General features: G+C 36.0%; 1 protein-coding gene and 1 long non-coding RNA gene across 7 annotated transcripts in view; one reads left to right on the top strand and one right to left on the bottom strand.

Annotated features, from left to right (window-relative positions):
- The window catches only part of SCN9A (sodium voltage-gated channel alpha subunit 9), a 165,254-nt gene extending 151,873 nt beyond the window's left edge, over positions 1–13,381 (top strand). For all 3 annotated transcript variants that reach the window (XM_020874124.2, XM_070476110.1, XM_020874125.2), the window contains 3 exons: positions 4,417–4,521; positions 5,894–6,164; positions 8,894–13,381. In XM_020874124.2, the coding sequence (XP_020729783.2) occupies positions 4,417–4,521; positions 5,894–6,164; positions 8,894–10,086 (1,569 nt within the window). In that variant the 3' untranslated portion in view covers positions 10,087–13,381. The remainder of the gene's footprint in view (positions 1–4,416; positions 4,522–5,893; positions 6,165–8,893) is intronic.
- The window catches only part of LOC139038049 (uncharacterized), a 133,863-nt gene that overhangs the window by 80,080 nt on the left and 31,358 nt on the right, over positions 1–22,425 (bottom strand). For 3 of the 4 annotated variants that reach the window (XR_011490965.1, XR_011490966.1, XR_011490968.1), the window contains exon 2: positions 8,869–9,119. This is a non-coding gene — a long non-coding RNA (uncharacterized lncRNA). The remainder of the gene's footprint in view (positions 1–8,868; positions 9,120–22,425) is intronic. The other variant, XR_011490967.1, reaches the window with a different exon arrangement.

Here is a 22,425-nt window from a genome sequence, read left to right on the forward strand (position 1 = left end):
ACAGGAAAAGAGATTTTAGAAAGATGAGGTAGAGAGTAACGAGAGGAAGTGATTTCAGGTACTGGCTTAACAGATGTACCTGCAATGAAATGGCATTCTTGATGTGATTGACTATTCATGGGTGAAGGAAAATGTAGTAAATATTGTGTTGTTTATGTTTACATTCTGAATAGAGGTGTTTATTTTTTAAAGAATTTTTTAAATTCATTGTTCCATTCTAACATTTTATATCTGACAGTCAAAGTTAGTATTATCATATATTCATGCCTTTATGCAGAGAATCTTAATTAGTAATCTTGAAAAAAATTTTATAAATTATACCTTCATTTCCAATGTACTTATTTTTCCTACTTTAGTCATTATATATGTGTACCTGTGATATATAAGCTGCTGCTGCTGCTGCTGCTAAGTCGCTTCAGTCGTGTCTGACTCTGTGCGACCCCACAGACGGCAGCCCACCAGGCTCCCCCGTCCCTGGGATTCTCCAGGCAAGAATATTGGAGTGGGTTGCCATTTTCTTCTCCAGGGGATCTTCCAACCCAGGGATCAAACCCAGGTCTCCTGCATTGCAGGGAGACTCTTTACCAACTGAGCCACCAGGGAAGCCAATTACTCTTGTTCAGTTCAGTTCAGTCGCTCAGTCGTGTCCGACTCTTTGCGACCCCATGAGTCCCAGCACGCCAGGCCTCCCTGTCCATCACCAACTCCTGGAGTCTACTCAAACTCATGTCCATCAAGTCAGTGATGCCAGTCAGCCATCTCATCCTCTGTCGTCCCCTTCTCCTCCTGCCCCCAATCCCTCCCAGCATCAGGGTCTTTTCCAGTGAGTCAACTTTTTGCATGTGGTGGCCAGAATATTGGAGTTTAAGCTTCAGCATCAGTCCTTCCAATGAACACCCAGGACTGATCTCCTTTAGGATGGACTGGTTGGACCTCCTTGCAGTCCAAGGGACTCTCAAGAGTCTTCTCCAATACCACAGTTCAAAAGCATCAATTCTTCAGCGCTCAGCATTCTTTATAGTCCATCTCTCACATCCATACATGATCACTGGAAAAACCACAGCCTTGACTAGACTAGCCTTTGTTGGCAAAGTAACGTCTCTGCTTTTTAATAAGCTGTCTAGGTTGGTCATAACTTTCCTTCCAAAGAGTAAGCGTCTTTTAATTTCATGGCTGCAGTGACCATCTGCAGTGATTTTGGAGCCCAAAAAAAGTAAAGTCTGACACTGTCTCCACTATTTCCCCATCTATTTCCCATGAAGTGATGGGACCAGATGCCATGATCTTAGTTTTCTGAATGTTGAACTTTAAGCCAACTTTTTCACTCTCCTCTTTCACTTTCATCAAGAAGCTCTTTAGTTCTTCTTCACTTTCTGCCATAAGGGTGGTGTCATCTGCATATCTGAGGTTATTGATATTTCTCCCGGCAATCTTGATTCCAGCTTGTGCTTCTTCCAGCCCAGCGTTTCTCATGGTGTACTCTGCATATAAGTTAAACAAGCAGGGTGACAATATACAGCCTTGACGTACTCCTTTTCCTATTTGGAACCAGTCTATTGTTCCGTGTCCAGTTCTAACTATTGCTTCCTGACCTGCATACAGGTTTCTCAAGAGGCAGGTCAGGTGGTCTGGTATTCCCATCTCTTTCAGAATTTTCCACAGTTTATTGTGATCCACACAGTCAAAGGCTTTGGCATAGTCAATAAAGCAGAAATAGATGTTTTTCTGGAACTCTCTTGCTTTTTTTATGATCCAGAGGATGTTGGCAATTTGATCTCTGGTTCCTCTGCCTTTTCTAAAACCAGCTTGAACATCTGGAAGTTCACAGTTCACATATTGCTGAAGCCTGGCTTGGAGAATTTTGAGCATTACTTTACTAGTGTGTGAGATGAGTGCAATTGTGCGGTAGTTTGAGCATTTTGGGGGATTGCCTTTCTTTGGAATTGGAATGAAAACTGACCTTTTCCAGTCCTGTGGCCACTGCTGAGTTTTCCAAATTTGCTGGCATATTGAGTGCAGCACCTTCACAGCATCATCTTTCAGGATTTGAAATAGCTCAACTGGAATTCCATCACCTCTTGTAGTGTGAGATTATTCAACCTTAAAGAGATTTAAAAACTTGCCCAAGGGCAACAGAGATGGGGATTGAACAAAGATAATCTTACAAAACTGGGCTCTTAACTACTATGCAATACATCTTTGACATAGCATGTAAAGACCAGCCTGATTTACAGAATGTCTGCCACCTAGCTTTTAAAGGGATGCATTTCACAAGATCTTTATAAGCTATGGTTAAATAAAATGACAACACAAGTTTCCCTACTGGAGTGTAGTGCAATCTCCTCTTAGCTTCATCCAGCTCTTCATTATACTGACAACCAGGGTATCATCAAGGGAAGACAAGATCTGTAATTACAAGTTATTAATAGGCTGTGATATTCAACCCTTGGGCTCCTCAGGTGGCACTAGTGGTAAAGAGCTTCCCTGTCAGTTTAGGAGACATAAGATACACGGGTTTGATCCCTGGGTTGGGGAGATCCCTTGGAGGAGGGCATGGCAATCCACTCTAGTATTCTTGCCCCAAGAATCCCATGAAGAGAGGAGCCTGGCAGGCTACAGTCCACGGGGTCACAAAGAGTTGGACATGACTGAAGCAACTTAGCATGTACTCACTTTCAGCCCTCATCACTAGACGATAAAGGGTTTGGGTTTCTCTTGACATTATCATGAAAGTTCTCTCTTGTATATCAGTAGATCAGATAAATACCAAAGTTACACAACGACTGCTTATCAATTAGAGGAGATGTAAATTAAAACACATAAGACAGAAAGGGAAGACTGGTTTTCATTAGGTATTTGATAGATAAGAAAATGTAATCCAGGGAAACCATATCCAGATCACCTTTAACTCCAGGACCATACAAGTTAAGTAAAGATTTCAGAACTATAAATTTCCCCCAAAATTCCTAATTACATGGATTGTGCTAATTTATGCCATAACTAAAAATTTATATTGCAGGTCAATGAGGAATGTGCATGAATCTGTATAAATTGTAGATAATTGTAAGAAATCAAAAGTTTAAAACAATAGGCAAAACTTCTAGGTCTCCTGTGTGAGACTTAGACTTCTACAGTGAAGAAGAGATCAAAAACTTTATTTAGATGTTAGTTTATTTACTGTTGAATCTTAAATGTTGTATATTCAATTAGAAAGTCCTTCAAGTCAAAAACCCTGGATTATTGATAATTTTCTCAACATCTAAAACTCTATTATGTATATTGTTTATACCCAATAAAGTGTTTATGTTGAAATTCCTTTATCTGGAATTAAAGAGGTAATGAAAGGTTTTTTAGTAAATAAGTAAATAAATGTATTATGTGTATACCAAATATATTTGTGTGTGTACACTGTTTATCAATGTGTTATAATAACATATATAGTATATTCATTTTTCAGCTAAAGGAATATGGTATAATAAAATGAATACAAGTGAATACAAAAATATTATTACTTTTTGCCCCTACTATTTATGAGTCAGTATGGCTAATAAGTAAACATTAGCCAACTTATTATTCACTACTTTTGTTTCTTATCACTTTTCCTGATATATTTGTTATTTAGCAATGAAATGCCTGATGAGACAAGTAGCAGATAAAATGAGATACCAGCATATCATTTAAAACAAAACAAGTTAGGCTACTAAAATATAATTGAGCCAATTATTATTTCATGTAATCCATATATTTTATATATTATGCACATTACATTACATACAAAGAGTCATGTTCCTACGTGTAAGTAATCCTTTGATTTATAGCTACCTTGCACATAATCAGATACATTTCATTTCATCTAATTGAAGTGTAATTAACATATAACAGTATATTAGTTCCAGATGGACAATATAATAGGCTTCCCGGGTGGTACTAGTGGTAAGGAACCGCCTGTTAATACAGGAGACATAACAGATGCTGGTTAGATCCTGGGTTGGGAAGATCCCCTGAAAGAGGAAATGGCAACCCACTTTGCTATTCTTGCATGGAAAATCCTGTAGACAGAGGAGCCTGGCAGGCTGCAGTCCATAGGGTCACACAGAGTCAGACACAACTAAAGTGACTTAGCAAACAGCATGTACAATATAATGATATCGTATTTGCATACATTGTGAAATGATTACCATAAAACTTTAGTTGCATGTGTCACCATCTGTCACCAGAAGTATGGAATACTTTACAAGAGCCATGCTTTACAGGAGCCATACTAATCTCTATATGGTTCCAATTTTAATATATGTGCTACTGAAGGGAAAACACATTTCATTTCTGTATGAATACATTTTTAACCTGAATAATCACCTGAAGGAATATCTGGAAAATGATTCTGGTTTTAACTAGATCTATTTTTTATTTCTTTACCTTGGAGGTCAAGATATCTTTATGACAGAAGAACAGAAGAAATATTATAATGCGATGAAAAAGCTGGGATCCAAGAAACCACAAAAGCCAATACCTCGGCCAGGGGTAAAAAATATTATATTTAGCATGTAAATTCTAAAATTATTTTAATTCATCTTTAATATATAATTATTTCTTAATCATGAATGCATAATTTTAATATTTTAAAGAAAAGTCCTTATAAAACTGAATATATGTATTTTGAACACTATCACAGCTCTTAATATTCTTTGGTATATTTTCTTTTTCTATGAAAATGAAAAAATAATTTTATATGCTTTTACCTCTACAGTAGCTGTACATCTTACTATTAGTACAAATGGTCTATAGAGAATCAAAATAAAATGTACTTTTGACTGAAATTTGATTATCTTGATGACTTTATGATGTAGTGATAGCATGTAGTGATAGCTGTCTTCAGTCAGGTGAAACCAACCTTGTAGATCTTTGATATTACGACAGATAGAACACCAGGAAAGCAGTTGGACTGGTCATGAATCTAAACTTTATCCTGCCATAAGATCAAAGAGCAAAATAGGCTCAGATATAAATAGTGAGCCTTAGCAGTTAAATAGTTTGTATTCCTCTAACAGTTAAAATAATTTTAAATGCATTATATGTATCTCAATTTCTGTTTAGTATAACACTGTATACCAAAGTTGCTGCCTACATGAGGATTACCCAGCACTATTTAAATGGACACATAGCCAGGTTTAACCCAGACCTACAGAACCATAATCTGTGAATTTAAAGCTCTAGTATTTAACTTTCTCAGTACCCTACTTGATCTTGATAGAGTGCCTTAAAACTTGCCCATGCAACCAATAAAGTGATTTTGAAATTGAGTTTCATGAAAAGCACAGTACTGTTCAGTGATATTGATAAGAAAAGTGGTATGTTAAGTATGGATATGTTTGGAAGTATATATTCTATACATGGAAGAGACAGGAAGTATAGATCTCTATATTATAGCAGTAATACCAGTGTAAGACAATGCCAGCACATTAGTCAAAATAATGTGACAAAGTAGAAATTCAGAGATGTCATTTTATTACCTTGAAACACTCTAGGTAATGGAACTGAGATTTTCTTTTCTTTTTTTTTTCTCTGACAGTTTCTTAGTAAAAAATTACCTTGTGATCCTGGCAATTCCTATATGACACTCTAGGGTGGCTATGCTTAAAAGCAAATGTCAGTTTACAAGGTTAATTGAAGAACTGGTACACTGAAAGTCAACAACAACAATAAGTTGTCATGTACTTTGACTTAGATTTAGCGCATTAATAATATTCCTTAAAGCAAGAACTTATAACCAAGGATAATTGATGCAAGTTTTGAAGACAGATACCTTTAAAAATTGTTTTGTTAATGTAATCATTTATGGATACTACTTGGAAAATTTACTGTACAATTTCCTATCATTTTTGTTTCTTTGCAGAACAAATTCCAAGGATGTATCTTTGACCTAGTAACAAATCAAGCTTTCGATATAGCCATCATGGTTCTGATCTGCCTCAACATGGTAACCATGATGGTAGAAAAAGAGGGACAAAGTGAATACATGACTGAAGTTTTATATTGGATCAATGTGGTTTTTATTATCCTGTTCTCTGGAGAATTTGTGCTGAAACTGATCTCCCTCAGATGCTACTACTTCACTGTAGGATGGAACATCTTTGATTTTGTGGTTGTAATACTCTCCATTGTAGGTAAGACCTGTTTATTAATCAGATTTTAATTTTGAATCAAACTAAACATCACACATATTCAGAGAAGTTTCTGAATTCATGAATATAAACCTACTTTTGAGTAAGACTGAAAAAATGAAGTCACCTTTAAAGCAAAACTAAACAAAATAAAATCCTCTGTGTCAGAATCCCTAGGTTCACATCACAAGACTGAAGGATACATTTTCTATTTGTTGGAAGCACATAATACTCCTTGATATTTGACTTCCAAGATTACCCTTCACAAACGTAGCAAGTGTTTCAGTAGATAGGTATGTCTTAGAAGACCAATGTAAATTGACAATGTAAATCTAAATGTAGAGTCTGAAATCATTTTTAGTTTTTACATATATGAGAACTATCTCTTGATTAATGATAATATAACTAGCTAGAATATTGGTGATTGAAAATTCTCCCTGAAATCAAAGTGAAGTTAAGGTATGAAGAAATGCCAGCTTCATTTCTTACAGCTTCATACTTGTCAAGTCTGTAATCATTTTCAACCAACCGCAGTCATGTCTGTGAATCATATTTCATTTTATACTTCCTCTTGTTTCATTACCATAGCTGTTTTCCTTTCATCTTGTTTTTCATTATTTCTACATGCCTTGCCCAGTAGTTTAGGTTTGCATTTATTTTTATAAATTTTAGACAGGAAGAGATTGTGGAGATTATTTAATACAAACTCACTTAGAGATGCTGAAACAAGGAGACTCAGAAGGGTTGAAAGTACTATAATCTACAACTGCCATATTGAGTACTGCAAGTTAGAATAGGCATTCAAAATCAATTTTTGAAAAAAAATAAGAAAAATTAAAATTTAGATAGGACTCACACATTAACAACAAGCAGAATAGAGGAAGCATTCCAATTAACTTAGGAAGAAAGGAATGTCCCTCTATCACTTCTCTTTGTAACAGTGTTAGCTGATCCAATTAGATCATAAAACAGAGAGGTACATATCTTTAAATAATGGAGCAAATGTTCAGTTTCACATCTTATTGTGGTACTCTAAAAATGCAAGAGAATCAACCAATAAAATGGATTCAATTAGAGTTCAGAAGGTACAGATTTTAAATTGCATGAACCAATGTTGATAATTGTTTATGTGGACCAAAAGATTAGAAAATATATGTAAGGAAATCTCATTCATGATTCCAAAAATAAAGAAAAATACCTAGTAATAACTGTAATAAGAAATGTATAAGACTTCTATGAGGAAAACTAACAGAAACAAAAGAAAGTTTAAATAATAAATCCAGTGTTATCCCAATGAGAATATGAATGGGATAATAAATTGACAACCTAAATCTAAATGATTCTAAAATTCATCTGGAAGAAAAATTAGAGTAATGAAGGGTGACTTACATTGCCAGATATTAAAGATGAAGTAATAGATTCAAATAAATAATCCAATTTTAAGCTTCAATGTATAGAGAATTACTAAGTTAGTTAAAAGATCTCATGGATCAAGATTAATTGATGTGTAAAAATGTATTCTAGTAGAAATAGATTTATAACCATGAGCTTGAATGGTCCTTTCTATTCATGACCAACAATTCCCTTGAGACAACATAATAGATATGACCACATAAAAATCAAAATATTTATTCTATGGAGGAAAAATCACTACCGCCACCAAATTTAAAAAGTTGAAAAACATGTTAAAAACAAGGAAATTGTTAATGTAACACTTATGGCTAACAAAGGATTAGTACTTGTAATAAAAAAAAATATTCTTCATAAGTCAATGAGAAAATAGTAAATCTCCCAACAGAAAAATAGTCAAAGAACTAAACTAGGCCAAAAGGAGAAAGTTGAAAATAGTCAACAAGTATACAAAATGTCCAATAAATTAAGAAAATCTGGATTATTTTTCACAGAAAAAAAAATGCCACAGTACTGAGATGTTTCAAACATCACAGAGATATTTTTGGTAAAATTATAAAGAAGAAAACAGCTGGTGAGCATGTGAAGTGGAAGCACTTTCATAGACTATCATTAGGAAAGTTAGTTTCTACAAACTTTTTGGAGGTAGATTTGCAATATATAACAAAAATTTAAATATACTATTTCACCTACCTTCTATTATTATCAAAAAATGCTCATGCAACTAGAAAAAAAGCACCTTCTTAGATATTCATTTCAGTCAAAACAATTGGAAACAGCATAAAATTCTTCAATATATGGTGACTTTGACAGAACATTATACAGCTATAGGGAATTGTTCTGTTGTCATTTATATGGAAATACCTCCATACATATGATGAAATAACTAAAACAGATGACAAAAATCCCTTCTACTATCGTGCTTACATTTGTATATGTTTGTGTGCTTGCATAGAAAAATGGAGTGATCCTAAACAAAATACTAACATCTGTTAATGGTTGGTTGATATTTCAGGTGATTTATATTTTCTTTTTAGCATTTTACTATGTGACTTTAAATTTTCTACCCTTCTAATTTAAAAAATTGTGCATTAAAAAAAAGTCCACAAACCTACTAAAGGAGAAAAAAAGTCACAATGGTTAAATCTACCATTTTACTGTGAGATTGCTCAATCCTTGTATTGTTATAATATTGTCTTCAATATAAAATGAAAATCCTGAAATCACAAGAGATAAAATGGCACATAAAACTATTTAGAGTCATGATTTTCTATAGCATAGGTATTTAAATATTTACCATTTACTCCTTCACTCTTCACCAGGTATGTTTCTAGCAGATTTGATAGAAAGGTATTTTGTGTCCCCTACCCTATTCCGAGTGATCCGTCTTGCCAGGATTGGCCGAATCCTGCGTCTAATCAAAGGGGCCAAGGGAATCCGCACGCTGCTCTTTGCTTTGATGATGTCCCTTCCTGCATTGTTTAACATCGGCCTCCTGCTCTTCTTGGTCATGTTCATCTATGCCATCTTTGGAATGTCCAACTTTGCCTATGTTAAAAAGGAAGCTGGAATTAATGACATGTTCAACTTTGAGACCTTCGGCAACAGCATGATCTGCCTGTTCCAGATTACCACCTCTGCTGGCTGGGATGGATTGCTGGCACCTATCCTCAACAGTGCACCACCGGACTGTGACCCCAAAAAAGTTCACCCTGGCAGCTCAGTTGAAGGAGACTGTGGGAACCCGTCTGTTGGGATATTCTATTTCGTCAGTTACATCATCATATCATTTCTGGTCGTGGTGAACATGTACATCGCTGTCATCCTGGAGAACTTCAGTGTTGCTACTGAAGAAAGTACTGAGCCTCTGAGTGAGGACGACTTTGAGATGTTCTACGAGGTTTGGGAGAAGTTCGATCCCGACGCCACCCAGTTCATAGAGTTCTCCAAGCTCTCTGACTTTGCAGCGGCCCTAGATCCTCCTCTTCTCATAGCAAAACCAAACAAAGTCCAGCTCATTGCCATGGACCTGCCCATGGTCAGTGGGGACAGGATCCACTGCCTCGACATCTTATTTGCCTTTACAAAGCGTGTTTTGGGGGAAGGTGGAGAGATGGACTCTCTTCGTTCACAGATGGAAGAAAGGTTCATGTCTGCAAATCCTTCTAAAGTGTCTTATGAGCCCATCACAACTACACTAAAAAGAAAGCAAGAAGATGTGTCTGCTACAGTCATTCAGCGTGCTTATAGACGTTACCGCTTGCGACAAAATGTCAAAAATATATCAAGTATATACATCAAAGATGCTGACAGAGATGATGATTTGCCCAATAAAGAAGATATGGTTTTTGATAATGTTAATGAGAACTCAAGTCTAGAAAAAACAGATGCAACTCCATCCACTGTCTCTCCACCTTCATATGATAGTGTAACGAAACCAGACAAAGAGAAATATGAAAAAGACAAAACAGAAAAGGAAGACAAAGGGAAAGATGGCAAGGAAGGCAAAAAATAGAGCTTCATTTCTGATATATTGTTTACAGCCTGTGAAGGTGATATATTTGTGTTAATAAGACTCTTTTGAGGAGGTCTATGCCAAATCTCTTTTTATCAATTTATTCTCAAAGTCAGTGCTTTTGCTAGCTCTGATTCTCTGACATAGGTGGGCAGCGTTAGCAGATGGCTATTTTTGCATTGGTAAATGTATCTCTAAGAATTGTTAAGAGTAAGTATATGGGAATTATTGATTACAGCAAACAAAGGTGATTTAATTTTATTTACTTTTAATAAATCAGAAAATCATGTAGAAAATATTCACATCTGCCTTGTCATCTTTTCACAGGATTGTAAACATTCATGTTTCCCATGCACGCAGGCATATGTGTGCACACACACACACCAATACCTAGCATTTGGATATCTACAAAAGTATTTTGCCTTGACTTTTCAATGAAGTGCTCTGATAGAAGGCACTAGAATGTTCAGTTAAAACATCTTGTTATCTTGTTATTAGGGGGCAAGACTCTTTTTTCCATGTACAGAGGTCATTCTATATTTTGAGGTGCTTAAATTTATCCATGTTACATGAAAACCAATTTATATGTGCCCACTAAATGCCATGGGACATGTAGGCTGGTCAGTTCTACCAGTGCTTTTTGTTTATCACGATGCATATACCGACTAGGATAAGAGTTACCTTTAAAATGTTGTGCTTCATGAACTGCCTTTTTCTATATCTTCGTTTGTTCATTCGGTAATCATGAAACATGAAAAATTATTTTAAGTACATATCACATTCCTTGAAAGAAAAAAAATGAACATAGTTGAGAAAAGAAGTGACTAAAGAAAGCTTTAACCATTTTTATTTATATCCTGTAACGCCGGACTGTGCTGCTCCAAAAGTACCAACAATGATCCAACTCATCATTTTTGTCACAGTTTTCTGTTTTCTCATGCTGTATTGTTGAATCATTCTTCAGCACTGAGCAAAGCTGATCCTGTCTTCAGTGGAGTGCTTCCAGATATGCAGAAAGATATTTGATATTATGCTACATGTTTGAGCAGATGATGACTTGGGCACAGTATTTAGCGTATCACCTGCATAATATCCTGAATGTGTATGGCAAGCTTTCAAGTCATACTACATGGCAGGCTTTCAACACAAACTTGTGTGTAGTAAGAATGAAATAGCATTCAACCAAGATTCTTGCCAACTTGCTTGCCTGATTGGTTCTAGTAATCCACTTGAACCTTTGTTCTTTTATCTACAAAATGAGGAGGATGTCACTTTCTCCTTAAAATTCTATGACTATAAAATACATTATGTATCCACCAATAATGTACCCTGAGCTTAAAGTTTGCCAAGTATACATTCATTTTGCTTTAGCTGTTGTTCTCCTATCAAGGATTATATATCTAGTTTACAAAAAAAAAAAAAAAAAAACTTGTTAATAGTGGCTTGAAAAGAAATAGCCATGATGCATTTTTTATGAGCTTATTCCAGGAACATGAGATCATTCTTCTATCAAGTTATTCATGCACAGGCAAAAACTGAGTTACAAAAGTGGAAAGTAATTTTATTTAGAAGATTTTGTGGGAGGTTTCAAAGCAAATATATACAACAATATTTCATTCATTTGCTTTCCTCAATGAAAAAAGAACATAAACTGTACTTCTGTATTAAGTGCTTAAAACATTTTTGTTGTTGTTCTTTTGGCTAGTTAAAAATAAATGAGATTTAAGCATACCCATAGAGATGAAGAAGTACGGATAGAGGATGAGAGGCAAAGGGCAAAAAAACAAAACAAAACACAGAAATGAGAAAGACAGACCAAAACAAAGAAAGCGACATCTCCACAGAACTTCCTACCTAGAATGTTTCTAAACTGTGATGTGTTTACAGCATTTGTGAAGGAGATTATCACATCTAGACATTTGTCCTAAAGCATGAATGAAATTAAACCTAGGGCCAAAGATTTTTTACACCTAAGTTCAATCATTCATCTTACATTATTTGGGCCTCTTTTTTATTTACTATATAAGATACCATGCAGTGTTTTCCTAGACTATATAGAGCATTGTATCACCTCCCTGCTAAGTCTGTTGAAAATAGGTTTTGACCAATTTAGAGAATCATGCAAAATATGTTACCTTTGTAAGATTTTTTAATACACAAAATTAAGAAATTAATATTACCTTAAATGTGAATGCAGTTTATCCTCATCATTTTAAATCCATATAACTGTACTTTGCATATTTATAAAATATAGTGGGAAAAGATGTGGGAAGATTTATGTGTGATTTACTATTCATGTTTTTACATTGCCTGATTTTTATGTGAAAAAAAATATTAGCAACTTGTTCCTCAACACAATTTATTCTAAGCATTTCAAAAAAAGAATTACGAAGTCACACTTCCATTTCATGCTGAACTATAATTTTTTAATGTAACATGGTTAAGTTTTTTTATATATATGTTTTCCCAGGAATGTCTAATTGTAACTTTTTATCAATTAATAACAATATTTGGAACCAAGTGCTCATTTAATACATTACAAGCTTGAAGGGAAGTTAGACTTCTCTTTTGATATAGATTACTGTTTGGTACTAATAATAAGATACCATTCTCAGCACTGTCATGCTAATATTTAAGTCACACTATCATTGAACACATTTAATCTAATGATATAAAATGACAATTACACTGTACAATTTAAATTGGAATAAAATGGCAGTGAACAGATTTGAACACAAATCCATTCATCCAATGGAGATAAACATGGGAGAATCTCATTTTACCTTTTTGACTGTTATGTAGTTTGCAAAAGATGTAAGTAACTTGTTGGCTGTTTCTAAATGCTAATTGATGAAAACTTCAACCCTAAATGTTCAGCATGATTTTATAGAATTTTGATAGCTTTATTCAAAAGTTAAGAGGAAATGCATATGTAAATAAAGCCGTTCTAAATAGCAATTTCAGAGAAACGTTAATGAGAGTGATGAAAGTGGGCCAGCTAAATTATAATGGCCAATAACTGGCTTGGGTTTAGGACCTATGTATAGAGGCCACCAATTTCTTTTAATAACTGTGGTTTGTTATGTTATATTCTTGAGGAAAATAATTGAGTTGCTTCATAAAGATAAATGAATAGCCATGAATATAATAATGCTGTTTACATAGAATTCTTTATAAATTTCATACATCTATGAATGCTCAAAATGTTTGAGTTTGTCATAAATTATATTGTAGTTATACTTGAGACCTGCACATTGTAATAGAATCTAAAAATAAAAGTCATCAAAAAATAAAATCATGTTTGCATGGATTTTCTGTTTTTGTGAGAATAACCTTTAACATTATCCCATAATCCAGGCAAAAGAAGCTGCAGAGTACATGGTTAAAATCTCATTCAAGGGAGGGAAGGTTGCATACTGATTAGAGTGGAGGGGGACTTTGCTGCAACAGGACTTGATGCTCATGGGATGAAAAACATGAATAATTGAGAGCTGTAAACAAGCAATAGGAGAAACATGCTATACTTTATTCTCTGTTATTCTGAAAGTTGTGTAATTAGATACCCATATTGACAATCTGTCCCAGAAGAAAAAGCCAATTTTAAGAGATTTAGGAGGCTTGTGTCATGTCTGTATCATGTGCTTTAGCTTGACCCTCAAGTTTATTTTTCATAAGCAATTGAAATGCAAAAAACCATGGATGAAACTATAGGTAGTAAGTATATAGAAAAGATTCAGAGCTTATTAACAATTTCGAAAACCTAGTAGCATTGAGGAAAAATTATTCCTCTTCCGGATGTAATATTTGCTAGCATGTGCTAGTTTCAATTGTATTTTGTACAAGACAATATGACTTCTATTTCATTAATTTCCACTCAGTGACTAGCAACACCTTGGGATATCTCTATGGGCCTATAAGAATAAGAAAAGCAAAAACAAACCATATTGCTAAATGAAAGAAACCATTCTGGAAAGGCTATGTATTGTACAAACTAGCAGGTGGCACCAATGGGAATATTTCAACCCAGGCAGAACGTACTGATATTTCATAATCTTAGAGAAATTTAAATAGAATTGATTTTAACTGCATAAACCCCAGGGAAAATTGAAAAGAGAACTACTGAAGAAAATCGCTATAATTTATTGAAGGGAAAGAATGCAACTCTAAAGTCTGAGAAAGACTTGATAAATTGAGACCACAGAAAAGTGACATTTTCCAACCTTCTGGAAAAGCCACCCAAACCCCATCTACTTTTGCTCTTTCTGCAGTTTTAGAACTGCCAACACCTCACTTCCGTGAAAGACAAACATGATGATGACATCTGAATGACTGTAAATATCAGAGTGTAATATTATATTGATTTATCATTCATTATAAATCATGTATCTATTTGTTAAATTATATTTTACTGTTTCTTCTATAACCTATGTTATAGACTATTTTCTTTCATGATACTTAGAAAGACAGTATCTGGGTGCTTCACTCTCAAAAGCTTCATAATTCTGGGTCATAACTTAAAAATAGTGACTTGAGGTTGTGCAGATTCTTTTACTGCATGTCTGCCAGTCCCTGTTTCTCTAGCTTAATTCAAGTCAAAGGGTTTTGTTTCCCTATAGAAGCACTGACCTCCTTAGACCAAGCTCATCATGTCCCTTGTAGCTCTTGGCATGAGAGTTAAGTGAAGTTTTAGGTTTACTTCAATGAAAAAGATTAAAATATGCTTTCTCACATTCACTTCTTGCCTGCAGTTATTCTTCAGGTTTCTCATGTCAGCTGTGGTTTAGTGTCATAAAGCTAAAGTAGATCATTTCATTTCTTTTCTTCTCCCTGGCTTCCTCCCAGATCCCTTTCTGCCTATAACCATAAGTGGTACTCTGGCTGTGGTTTGTAGCAGGCAGACCCATCTACCTCTCAAATAAATGGACAATGTGTGATTCTTTAAAAAGAAACATCTTTTCCTTTACTTGCAAGTATCAGAACCAAATTAGGTGACTCCAAACTAGTGGTTAGGGTAAGATGAATATATAAAAGAAAATAAATTAGGCAGGAAAATAAAGCAGGAAGGAATTCGTTTCCCACCTCTGTTTCCTCTATTCTTTTAACAGGGTTGATTTTATTAAATGCATCGACTAGAACCACTATATCAAGACAGGCTGAGTTGTTTAGGGAGATTACAAGAAACTTCTGTCTTTACTAATTTCTTCAAGGGAGTCAAAAGATATTTAGAAGTTTGAGAGTTGTGAGTTTCACAGGATGTTTAAGAAAACAAATGTTTTCTGTGAAATTTTGATACCTAATTCTTATTCATAGCATTTTACTATACAATTAATTCTTAATTTCCAGGATTGAGAAGAACATCCAGGAAAATGAATCATTCTGGCAGCTTAAAATGACTTAAAATGCCATTGGCATTTGTTTACCCCCGCACCCCCACCCCTGCCCCGTATCTGTCATCTTCAGAGCTAAAACTAACAAAACAAATCTCTCCCTCTTAACAAGATCATTGAAAGCACTTAAAGAAATCTAAGCTTTGCTTTTCAGAGTCTTATACCATCTTATGCCTTTAAGATTTGCCAAAAAATACAAATATACACCCATATACACAACAGCAGCATATTACATAGTATCATGAGTTTAAATCTTTCTAAGTCTCTTACTAACAATGTGACCATAAACTTAAACAATGTACTCTATTCTCTAAGCCTGTTTCTTCATCTATATGAGACCAGCACTCGTTAGATCCAAAATACATAAATATGTGGTAGGAGTTTTAAAGGCAAACACTTTGTTATGCATTTTCTGAAGTACTGCTCACTCTTAGAATTCAGTAATAAACTCTATCAAATAATATGCAGCATCTGCTGTATCTTGGAAGAATCAGTCAATGTTGGTTGTTCAGTGCTAATGTACCATGGGAACACGAGGAAGATGAGTTAAATCTAGTAAGGGTAGACTAGAGTCAAATATTGAAAAGTGAATAAGAGTTTTGAGTGTGTTGAATTTGAGTTACTATGGGTCAAAGTAAAAAACATACTAAAGGCAACTGAACATATAAAGGCCTGTAGTTCGATGAAAACACCAGAAAATATCTATTTAAGACAGAAGAAGTCACTAAGAAAAGGATATAGGGAGGAAAAAAACATGTAAGATGTATGAAAAATAAACTTCAAAATGTCAAACAGAAATGCTACCTTATCAATGCATTGAAATATCAGTATTTTTCTTTTTTTTTAATTTTTGTTTTGAGTTATTCATCAGACAAATGAAAATTAAACCAGCCATAAGATATTATTAGACTATCACCAAAATGACTACATTTAAAAGACAGACAATAACAAGTCTTGTTAAAAATTTGAAGCATGTAAAGCATTTAAAGCAAAAATTAAAAAAAAAAAAAAAAGGAGGAAAAAGAGTGGGTATATGTATATGTAGAACTGGTTTGCTTTGGTTTACAGCAGAAGCTAACACAACACTGTAAATCAACTGTACCCCAATAATTTTTTTTAAATGTGAAGCAAATTCTCATATGTTGCTAGTAAGCATATAAATTTGAACAATTACTTTGAAAATACATTTGTCAATATCTGTTTAAACATATATGTATTCTAATACTGGAAATTTTATGATACAAAAAAATGAGTGTTTATAATCATCAAAAAGACATTTTTATGAAAATTCAGAAATGCAGATTTCAGTATTTCTATCGGAAAGGATACTGTGGTAGAGTATACAACAAAATGCTATACACTGCAGGAAAGGACAGCTAGCTGATACACCCAATATCATAAAGAATCTCACCAACAAAATAATGAGCTTAAGAAGCTAGACAAATGATTATACATTGTATAAATTAATTTATAAAGTTTAATAACAGGCAAAACTCATTTCTGATAATAGAAGTCAAAAGAGTTCTTTTGGAGGCTTACTGATGGGCATTAGGGAGAATTGTAGAATACAGGATATGTTTTATATCTTAATCTGGGTGACATTTACATAAGAGCATAAATATATATATTAGAACTGTATGATTTTTCACTAACTGTGTATTTATTATACCTCAATAAAGTAATAATCAACAAGGACAAAGTACTCCGAGTTAGAGATCAGCCAGCAAACCTCCAAGGCAGCTCAGCTGCAGTGTTTTCTCCTCCGTGTCCTGCTGCTTCTTTTCTTTTGGTTCTTAGAAATTTCCTTTAATTTCTTGCAAGCTTCATCTTGCATTCAAAAATATACTTATTAAATTCTACTCAACACGCATCTTATATCAGGATTTTTTTCAGGATATCTGCTCATCTCGTTGTTGAGCATTAAATGGACATGGGCTTCCATAGCTCAGTTCCTATTCTTTCTGGTGGTAATACCGAACACATATTTATGCTTTTATGTAAAGGCTTATGGGATTCCCTGATAGTTCAGTTGGTAAAGAATCCGCCTGCAGTGGAGGAGACCTGGGTTCCATTCCTGGGTCAGGAAGATCCCCTGGAGGAGGGATAGGCTACCTGATTAAGTGTTCTTGGGTGTCCCTTGTGGCTCAGCTGGTAAAGAATCTGTCTGCACTGAGGGAGGCCAGGGTTTGATCCCTGGGTTGGGAAGATCCTCTGGAGAAGGGAAAGGCTACCCACTCCAGTATTCTGGCCTGGAGAATTCCATGGACTGTATAGTCCTTGGGGTCCCAAAGAGTCGGACACGACTGAGTGACATTCACTTTCACTTTCAAATGGACATGAAATGATATCCTATCTAAGAATCTCCTGTAATGCTGTCTGAAAGTCATAAAAGCTAAGATCATCCTAATGAAACTTTGGCTCCCAAGAGAATTTTTTTTCTCTATTTCTAAAGCCTCCCAGAGCAAAGCTAGAAATAGCTTTTATAAAGCAGTAGGAAAGTGGGGGAAAATAATTTATTCAAAGAGACTCATTAAGCCTGAGACTTCAGTTTGTAAATTTAGATAATGTCTTAATTATTTTAGAGGAGAGTAATTATTTGGTGATCTCACCGAAACATCATTTTCCTACTGCACTGTAATTTCATTTCACTAACAACACAAGGCTATCTAAGAACTTGGATGTACCATAAACACATTCATTATTTATCTTTGGAGGAATGGCTTGGAATAAAGAATGCAATATGAACAGCCTTCTTTTCTCCAGCTTTCAGTGTCTTAAAGTTTTTCTTTTCTTCATTATTTAGACTGGTCATTCTTTTTAAATTGACCTCAGACTAGAAATTAGCTGGTAGATAATAATATCTCCCTATTCCTCAAATTAAAAAAAAAAAAAAAAAAAAACCTCAGAGCATACTTTTATCCTTTCTTTATATAGGCATCCAACCCATCAACAGGTACTGTTGGTTCAAGCTATAAAATACACCCCAAAGCTCTCCATTTCTCCTTATCTCTATCACCCTTATCCTTAGGTCTAAACCACTATTATTTTTTGGCTTGATCTGTTCCAGTAGCCACTTTACTGGTCTTTTGACTCCACTTTTGATTCCCTACATCTTTTCTCCACAGAACAAACAGAATGATCCTTTGAAACCCTCATTTAAACAAGCCATTCTTCCCTGGTGCCTCAGACAGCCAAGAATCTTCCTGCAATGCAAGAGACCTGGGTGTGAACCCTGAGTTGGGAAGGGAATGGCAACCCACTCCAGTATTCTTGCCTGGAGAATTCCATGGACAGAGGAGCCTGGCTATAGTACGTGGGGGTTGCAAAGAGCCAAACATGACTGAGTTATGAACACACACACACACACACACACACACACATACACAAAATCTCCCCCATTGCCCTAATTCCTCTTAAGGTTCTTCAGAGCTTCCTCTTCCACTTAGCATGAGGGGGAGACTTCTTAGCATTAAAGGGCCTGATATGACCTGGGCCCTGCTTAGCTGCATGTCCCCCTCCCATACTATCCACGTCTGAAACGCACAGAGCTTTAACTCCACTGACTTTCTTTCTGTTCTTTGACCCATTAAGTCCACTCTTGCCTCAGCTTCTTTGGGTTTGCTCTTCTCCCCCTTTCCTTGTGCCTCTGATTCAGAACCCAGCTGCAGCCTCTTAGATCTCAGCTCAGGTGTTTCCTCTTCAGAGAGGCCTTGCCTTACACTCTATATAAGGTAACCCCACTGCCCTAGCCACTCCTCACCAAGTTGAAGTTCCATCTTCATCTCACCATTTACTTTTACCTAAAATTCTTATGATTTTTATTCATTGGTTGACTTGACTCCTCTCAGCTGATAAACAGAACTGTGTGAGGTAGACACTCTTTATTTTAGCCTTCTCTAACCCTAGAAGGTCTGACCTCCAACAGAGGCTCAGTGAGGATTAGTTCAACGGATTATTTCTGAGGCCTGAACTCCATCAGTTTGGCCTGAAAAGGAAAAGCTCCAATGGACTCCTATAATGCAAAGGTTAGTGTCTACTTATAGTGTTCCCTTTTCCACAAGTCTATGAATTTAACAGAGAAATCCTGGGAATATATGGTGGGGAAAGCCTGGCAGGGAAGGGCTTTCCTGAAATCCTCCCACACTTCTCATGTATTTGGGTTATGTTTGTTTAATCTGTTTCATAGGAGAAAGGCAAATCACCTCTCCTCAGGAGTAAATAACCACAAAATGAATGCCTACCAGTCGTGTCCTGGTAAATGTTTAATAACAGGCTCTTCTACGGGACTAAAAAGCTCTTATTTGTATGTACCTGTTGTCAATTCCTGTAGGAGAAATACTCCTACAACAACGAAGTTCCAGCAAACAATCTGAAGTCTCAGAATGTAGTGTTGGGAGGAGACGGGCGCTACAGGCCCCTCCAAGCTGGCTCCGGCAGACCACTGCTGGCTACCGTGTGCCAAGAGCAGGGTGGAGGTTACATACTCAGTCTCTCCTTTCTTAGAGCAGCCTGTGAATGGATAGTCATATGTCAGAGACAAGGATTTAAACTTAGGTAACTTGCTCGTGGATACACATCTGGAAAGGGGTAAAACCAAGCTCAAAGCCAGGCCTGACTTCAGAAACCACATTTCTCATTCCTTTCACGGAGAGGCAGTCAAAGAAGGCAATACCAACCTCAACAACAAACAGGAGTTTGGTTTAATGTCAAGCTGCTGCTTATGATGGTGTCAGTCAGTGTTAGTCGCTCAGACTGCCCAACCCTTCGAGACTCCACGGACTGTAGCCGAGGCTCTTCTGTGGGTGGGATTCTCCAGGCAAGAAGGCAGGACTGGGTTGCCATTTCCTCCCTCAGGGGTTCTTCCTGACTCCTGTATCAGACTGTCTGCTGCATTCCAGGCAGATTCTTTATCGCTGAGCTGAGCCAAGGAGGGGTGGAGGGTGCAGGGTGGGGCCCTAAATTTGCATTTCTAATAAGTTCCCAGGCGATGCTGAGGCTTTTCATCCGGTAACCACACAACAACCCAATAATTTGCATACATATTACAGATTGGAAAGCACTGGTCAAGACCATGTTTCTCCAACTTCGCATTGAATCACAAGGGGCCTTTAAAACCAATGCCTGGATGGAAACTCAGAGATTCTGCTTTAGTTAGTCTGAGGTGCAGCCTGAATGTTGTGGAAGTGTGAAGAACTCCATAGGTGATACTAATGTGCGCCTAAGTTTGAAAATCAAAAGAAGTTGCTCTGGCTTTAATCCATAGATGCCATATCCTTTGCACACAGCTCTGTGTTCCCCCTATAACTGACCCATGAGGAAGCACTCATGCCCTCAATGTCCTGGTTTGTTTCAAGTGTGTATTGAATGACATAAGCTGGAGTACTGGTTTAGGATCCAGCAGACTGTCTGAGAGATGAGTTAGGAAGTTCTCCTTAGGGTCTCAGTCTCTGCTGCTTACTGCTTGCCTTACTTAATTAAATATGACATTTAATTTCTCTGTTTTGTCTCTCTTTCTTTTGTATACATATTAGTGAGCAGTATATGTTTTTTAAAAACTTGGAAAATAATAATATATTATTTCTCTGTAGATATGAGGTGAAAACACGTTACCTCCTTTCCGTTATTAAAGAAAAATGGCATTCAGTTTACTCAAATTGCATAAACTGGTTGAAAATAATAAAGAGAGAAACTGCAGTACCATTTTGGCATGCAAATTTTTAAAATTCTTTATATAATGGCTCCATCTTCTGGTCAATGAAATAAAGAGTTTTCAAGCTTGAAAATGCAGTTATGTGTCATGTTCCACAAGTTAACTAGTCTGAGTCAGGAAAAGAATAAGGTGACTTCTTATTCAGGAAGATTCTACAAATTTGACTGAATTTCTTCCTTGAGAATCTTACTTTATTGTTTGAATCAAGCTCAATCTCTGTAACACTGTCATGTGAAAACAGAGGGTGCCATATTTGCTTTGTTCTCTCTGATTTCCTTCTTCATTATTCCCCATCCTTCCTTCTTGCTGTTTCTTCCCCTTGTGCTCAGAGTCTGCTGCTACCCTGAGACTTCAAGAATGCTAATACTCTTCATTGAAACTTTCATTCTGATTGGAAGAAATTGTATGATATTTATGCTAAAATAGCAGTGAGGTAGTATGGATAACCAACTCACAAACAAGCTTTGGCTCCTAGAGATGGAACGCTCTAACAGGAAGAAAGACTCTCAATAGTAGATCTGAAACCAATGAGTATATGAGATCTTTGGGGGTTAATGGGCTTAGCTTAGTAGGAATGAAGACCTATTGAAAGCTGAAGTTAATTGTAAGTATCAATAAGTAGAAAAGATGTGTTCAGTTAGCTCAGTCGCTCAGTCTGTCCGACTCTTTGCAACCCCATGGACTGCTGCATGCCAGGCTTCCCTGTCCATCACCAACTCCCGTAGCTTGCTCAAACTCATGCCCATTGAGTCGGTGATGCCATCCAACCATCTCATCTTCTTTCATCCCCTTCTTCTCCTGCCTTCAATCTTTTCCAGCATCAGGGTCTTTTCTAATGAGTTAGTTTGTCACATTGGTAGCCAAAGTATTGGAACTTCAGCTTCAGCATCAGTCCTTCCAAGGATTATACAGGACTGATTTCCTTTAGGATTGACTAGTTTGATCTCCTTGCAGTCCAAGGGACTCTCAAGAATCTTGTCCAAGACCACAGTTCAAAAGCATCAGTTCTTCAGTGTTCAGCTTTCTTTATGGTCCAACTCTCACATCCATACATGACTACTGGAAAAACCGTAGCTTTGACTAGACAGACCTTTGTCACAAAGTAATGTCTCTGCTTTTTAATATGCTGTTTAGGTTGGTCACAACTTTTCTTCCAAGGATCAAGTGTCTTTTAATTTCATGGTTACAGTCGCCATCGGCAGTGATTTTGCAGCCCAAGAAAATAAATCCTGTCACTGTTTC

The sequence above is a fragment of the Odocoileus virginianus genome, chromosome 13 (genome assembly GCF_023699985.2).
Source record: "Odocoileus virginianus isolate 20LAN1187 ecotype Illinois chromosome 13, Ovbor_1.2, whole genome shotgun sequence".
Lineage (NCBI taxonomy): Eukaryota > Metazoa > Chordata > Mammalia > Artiodactyla > Cervidae > Odocoileus > Odocoileus virginianus.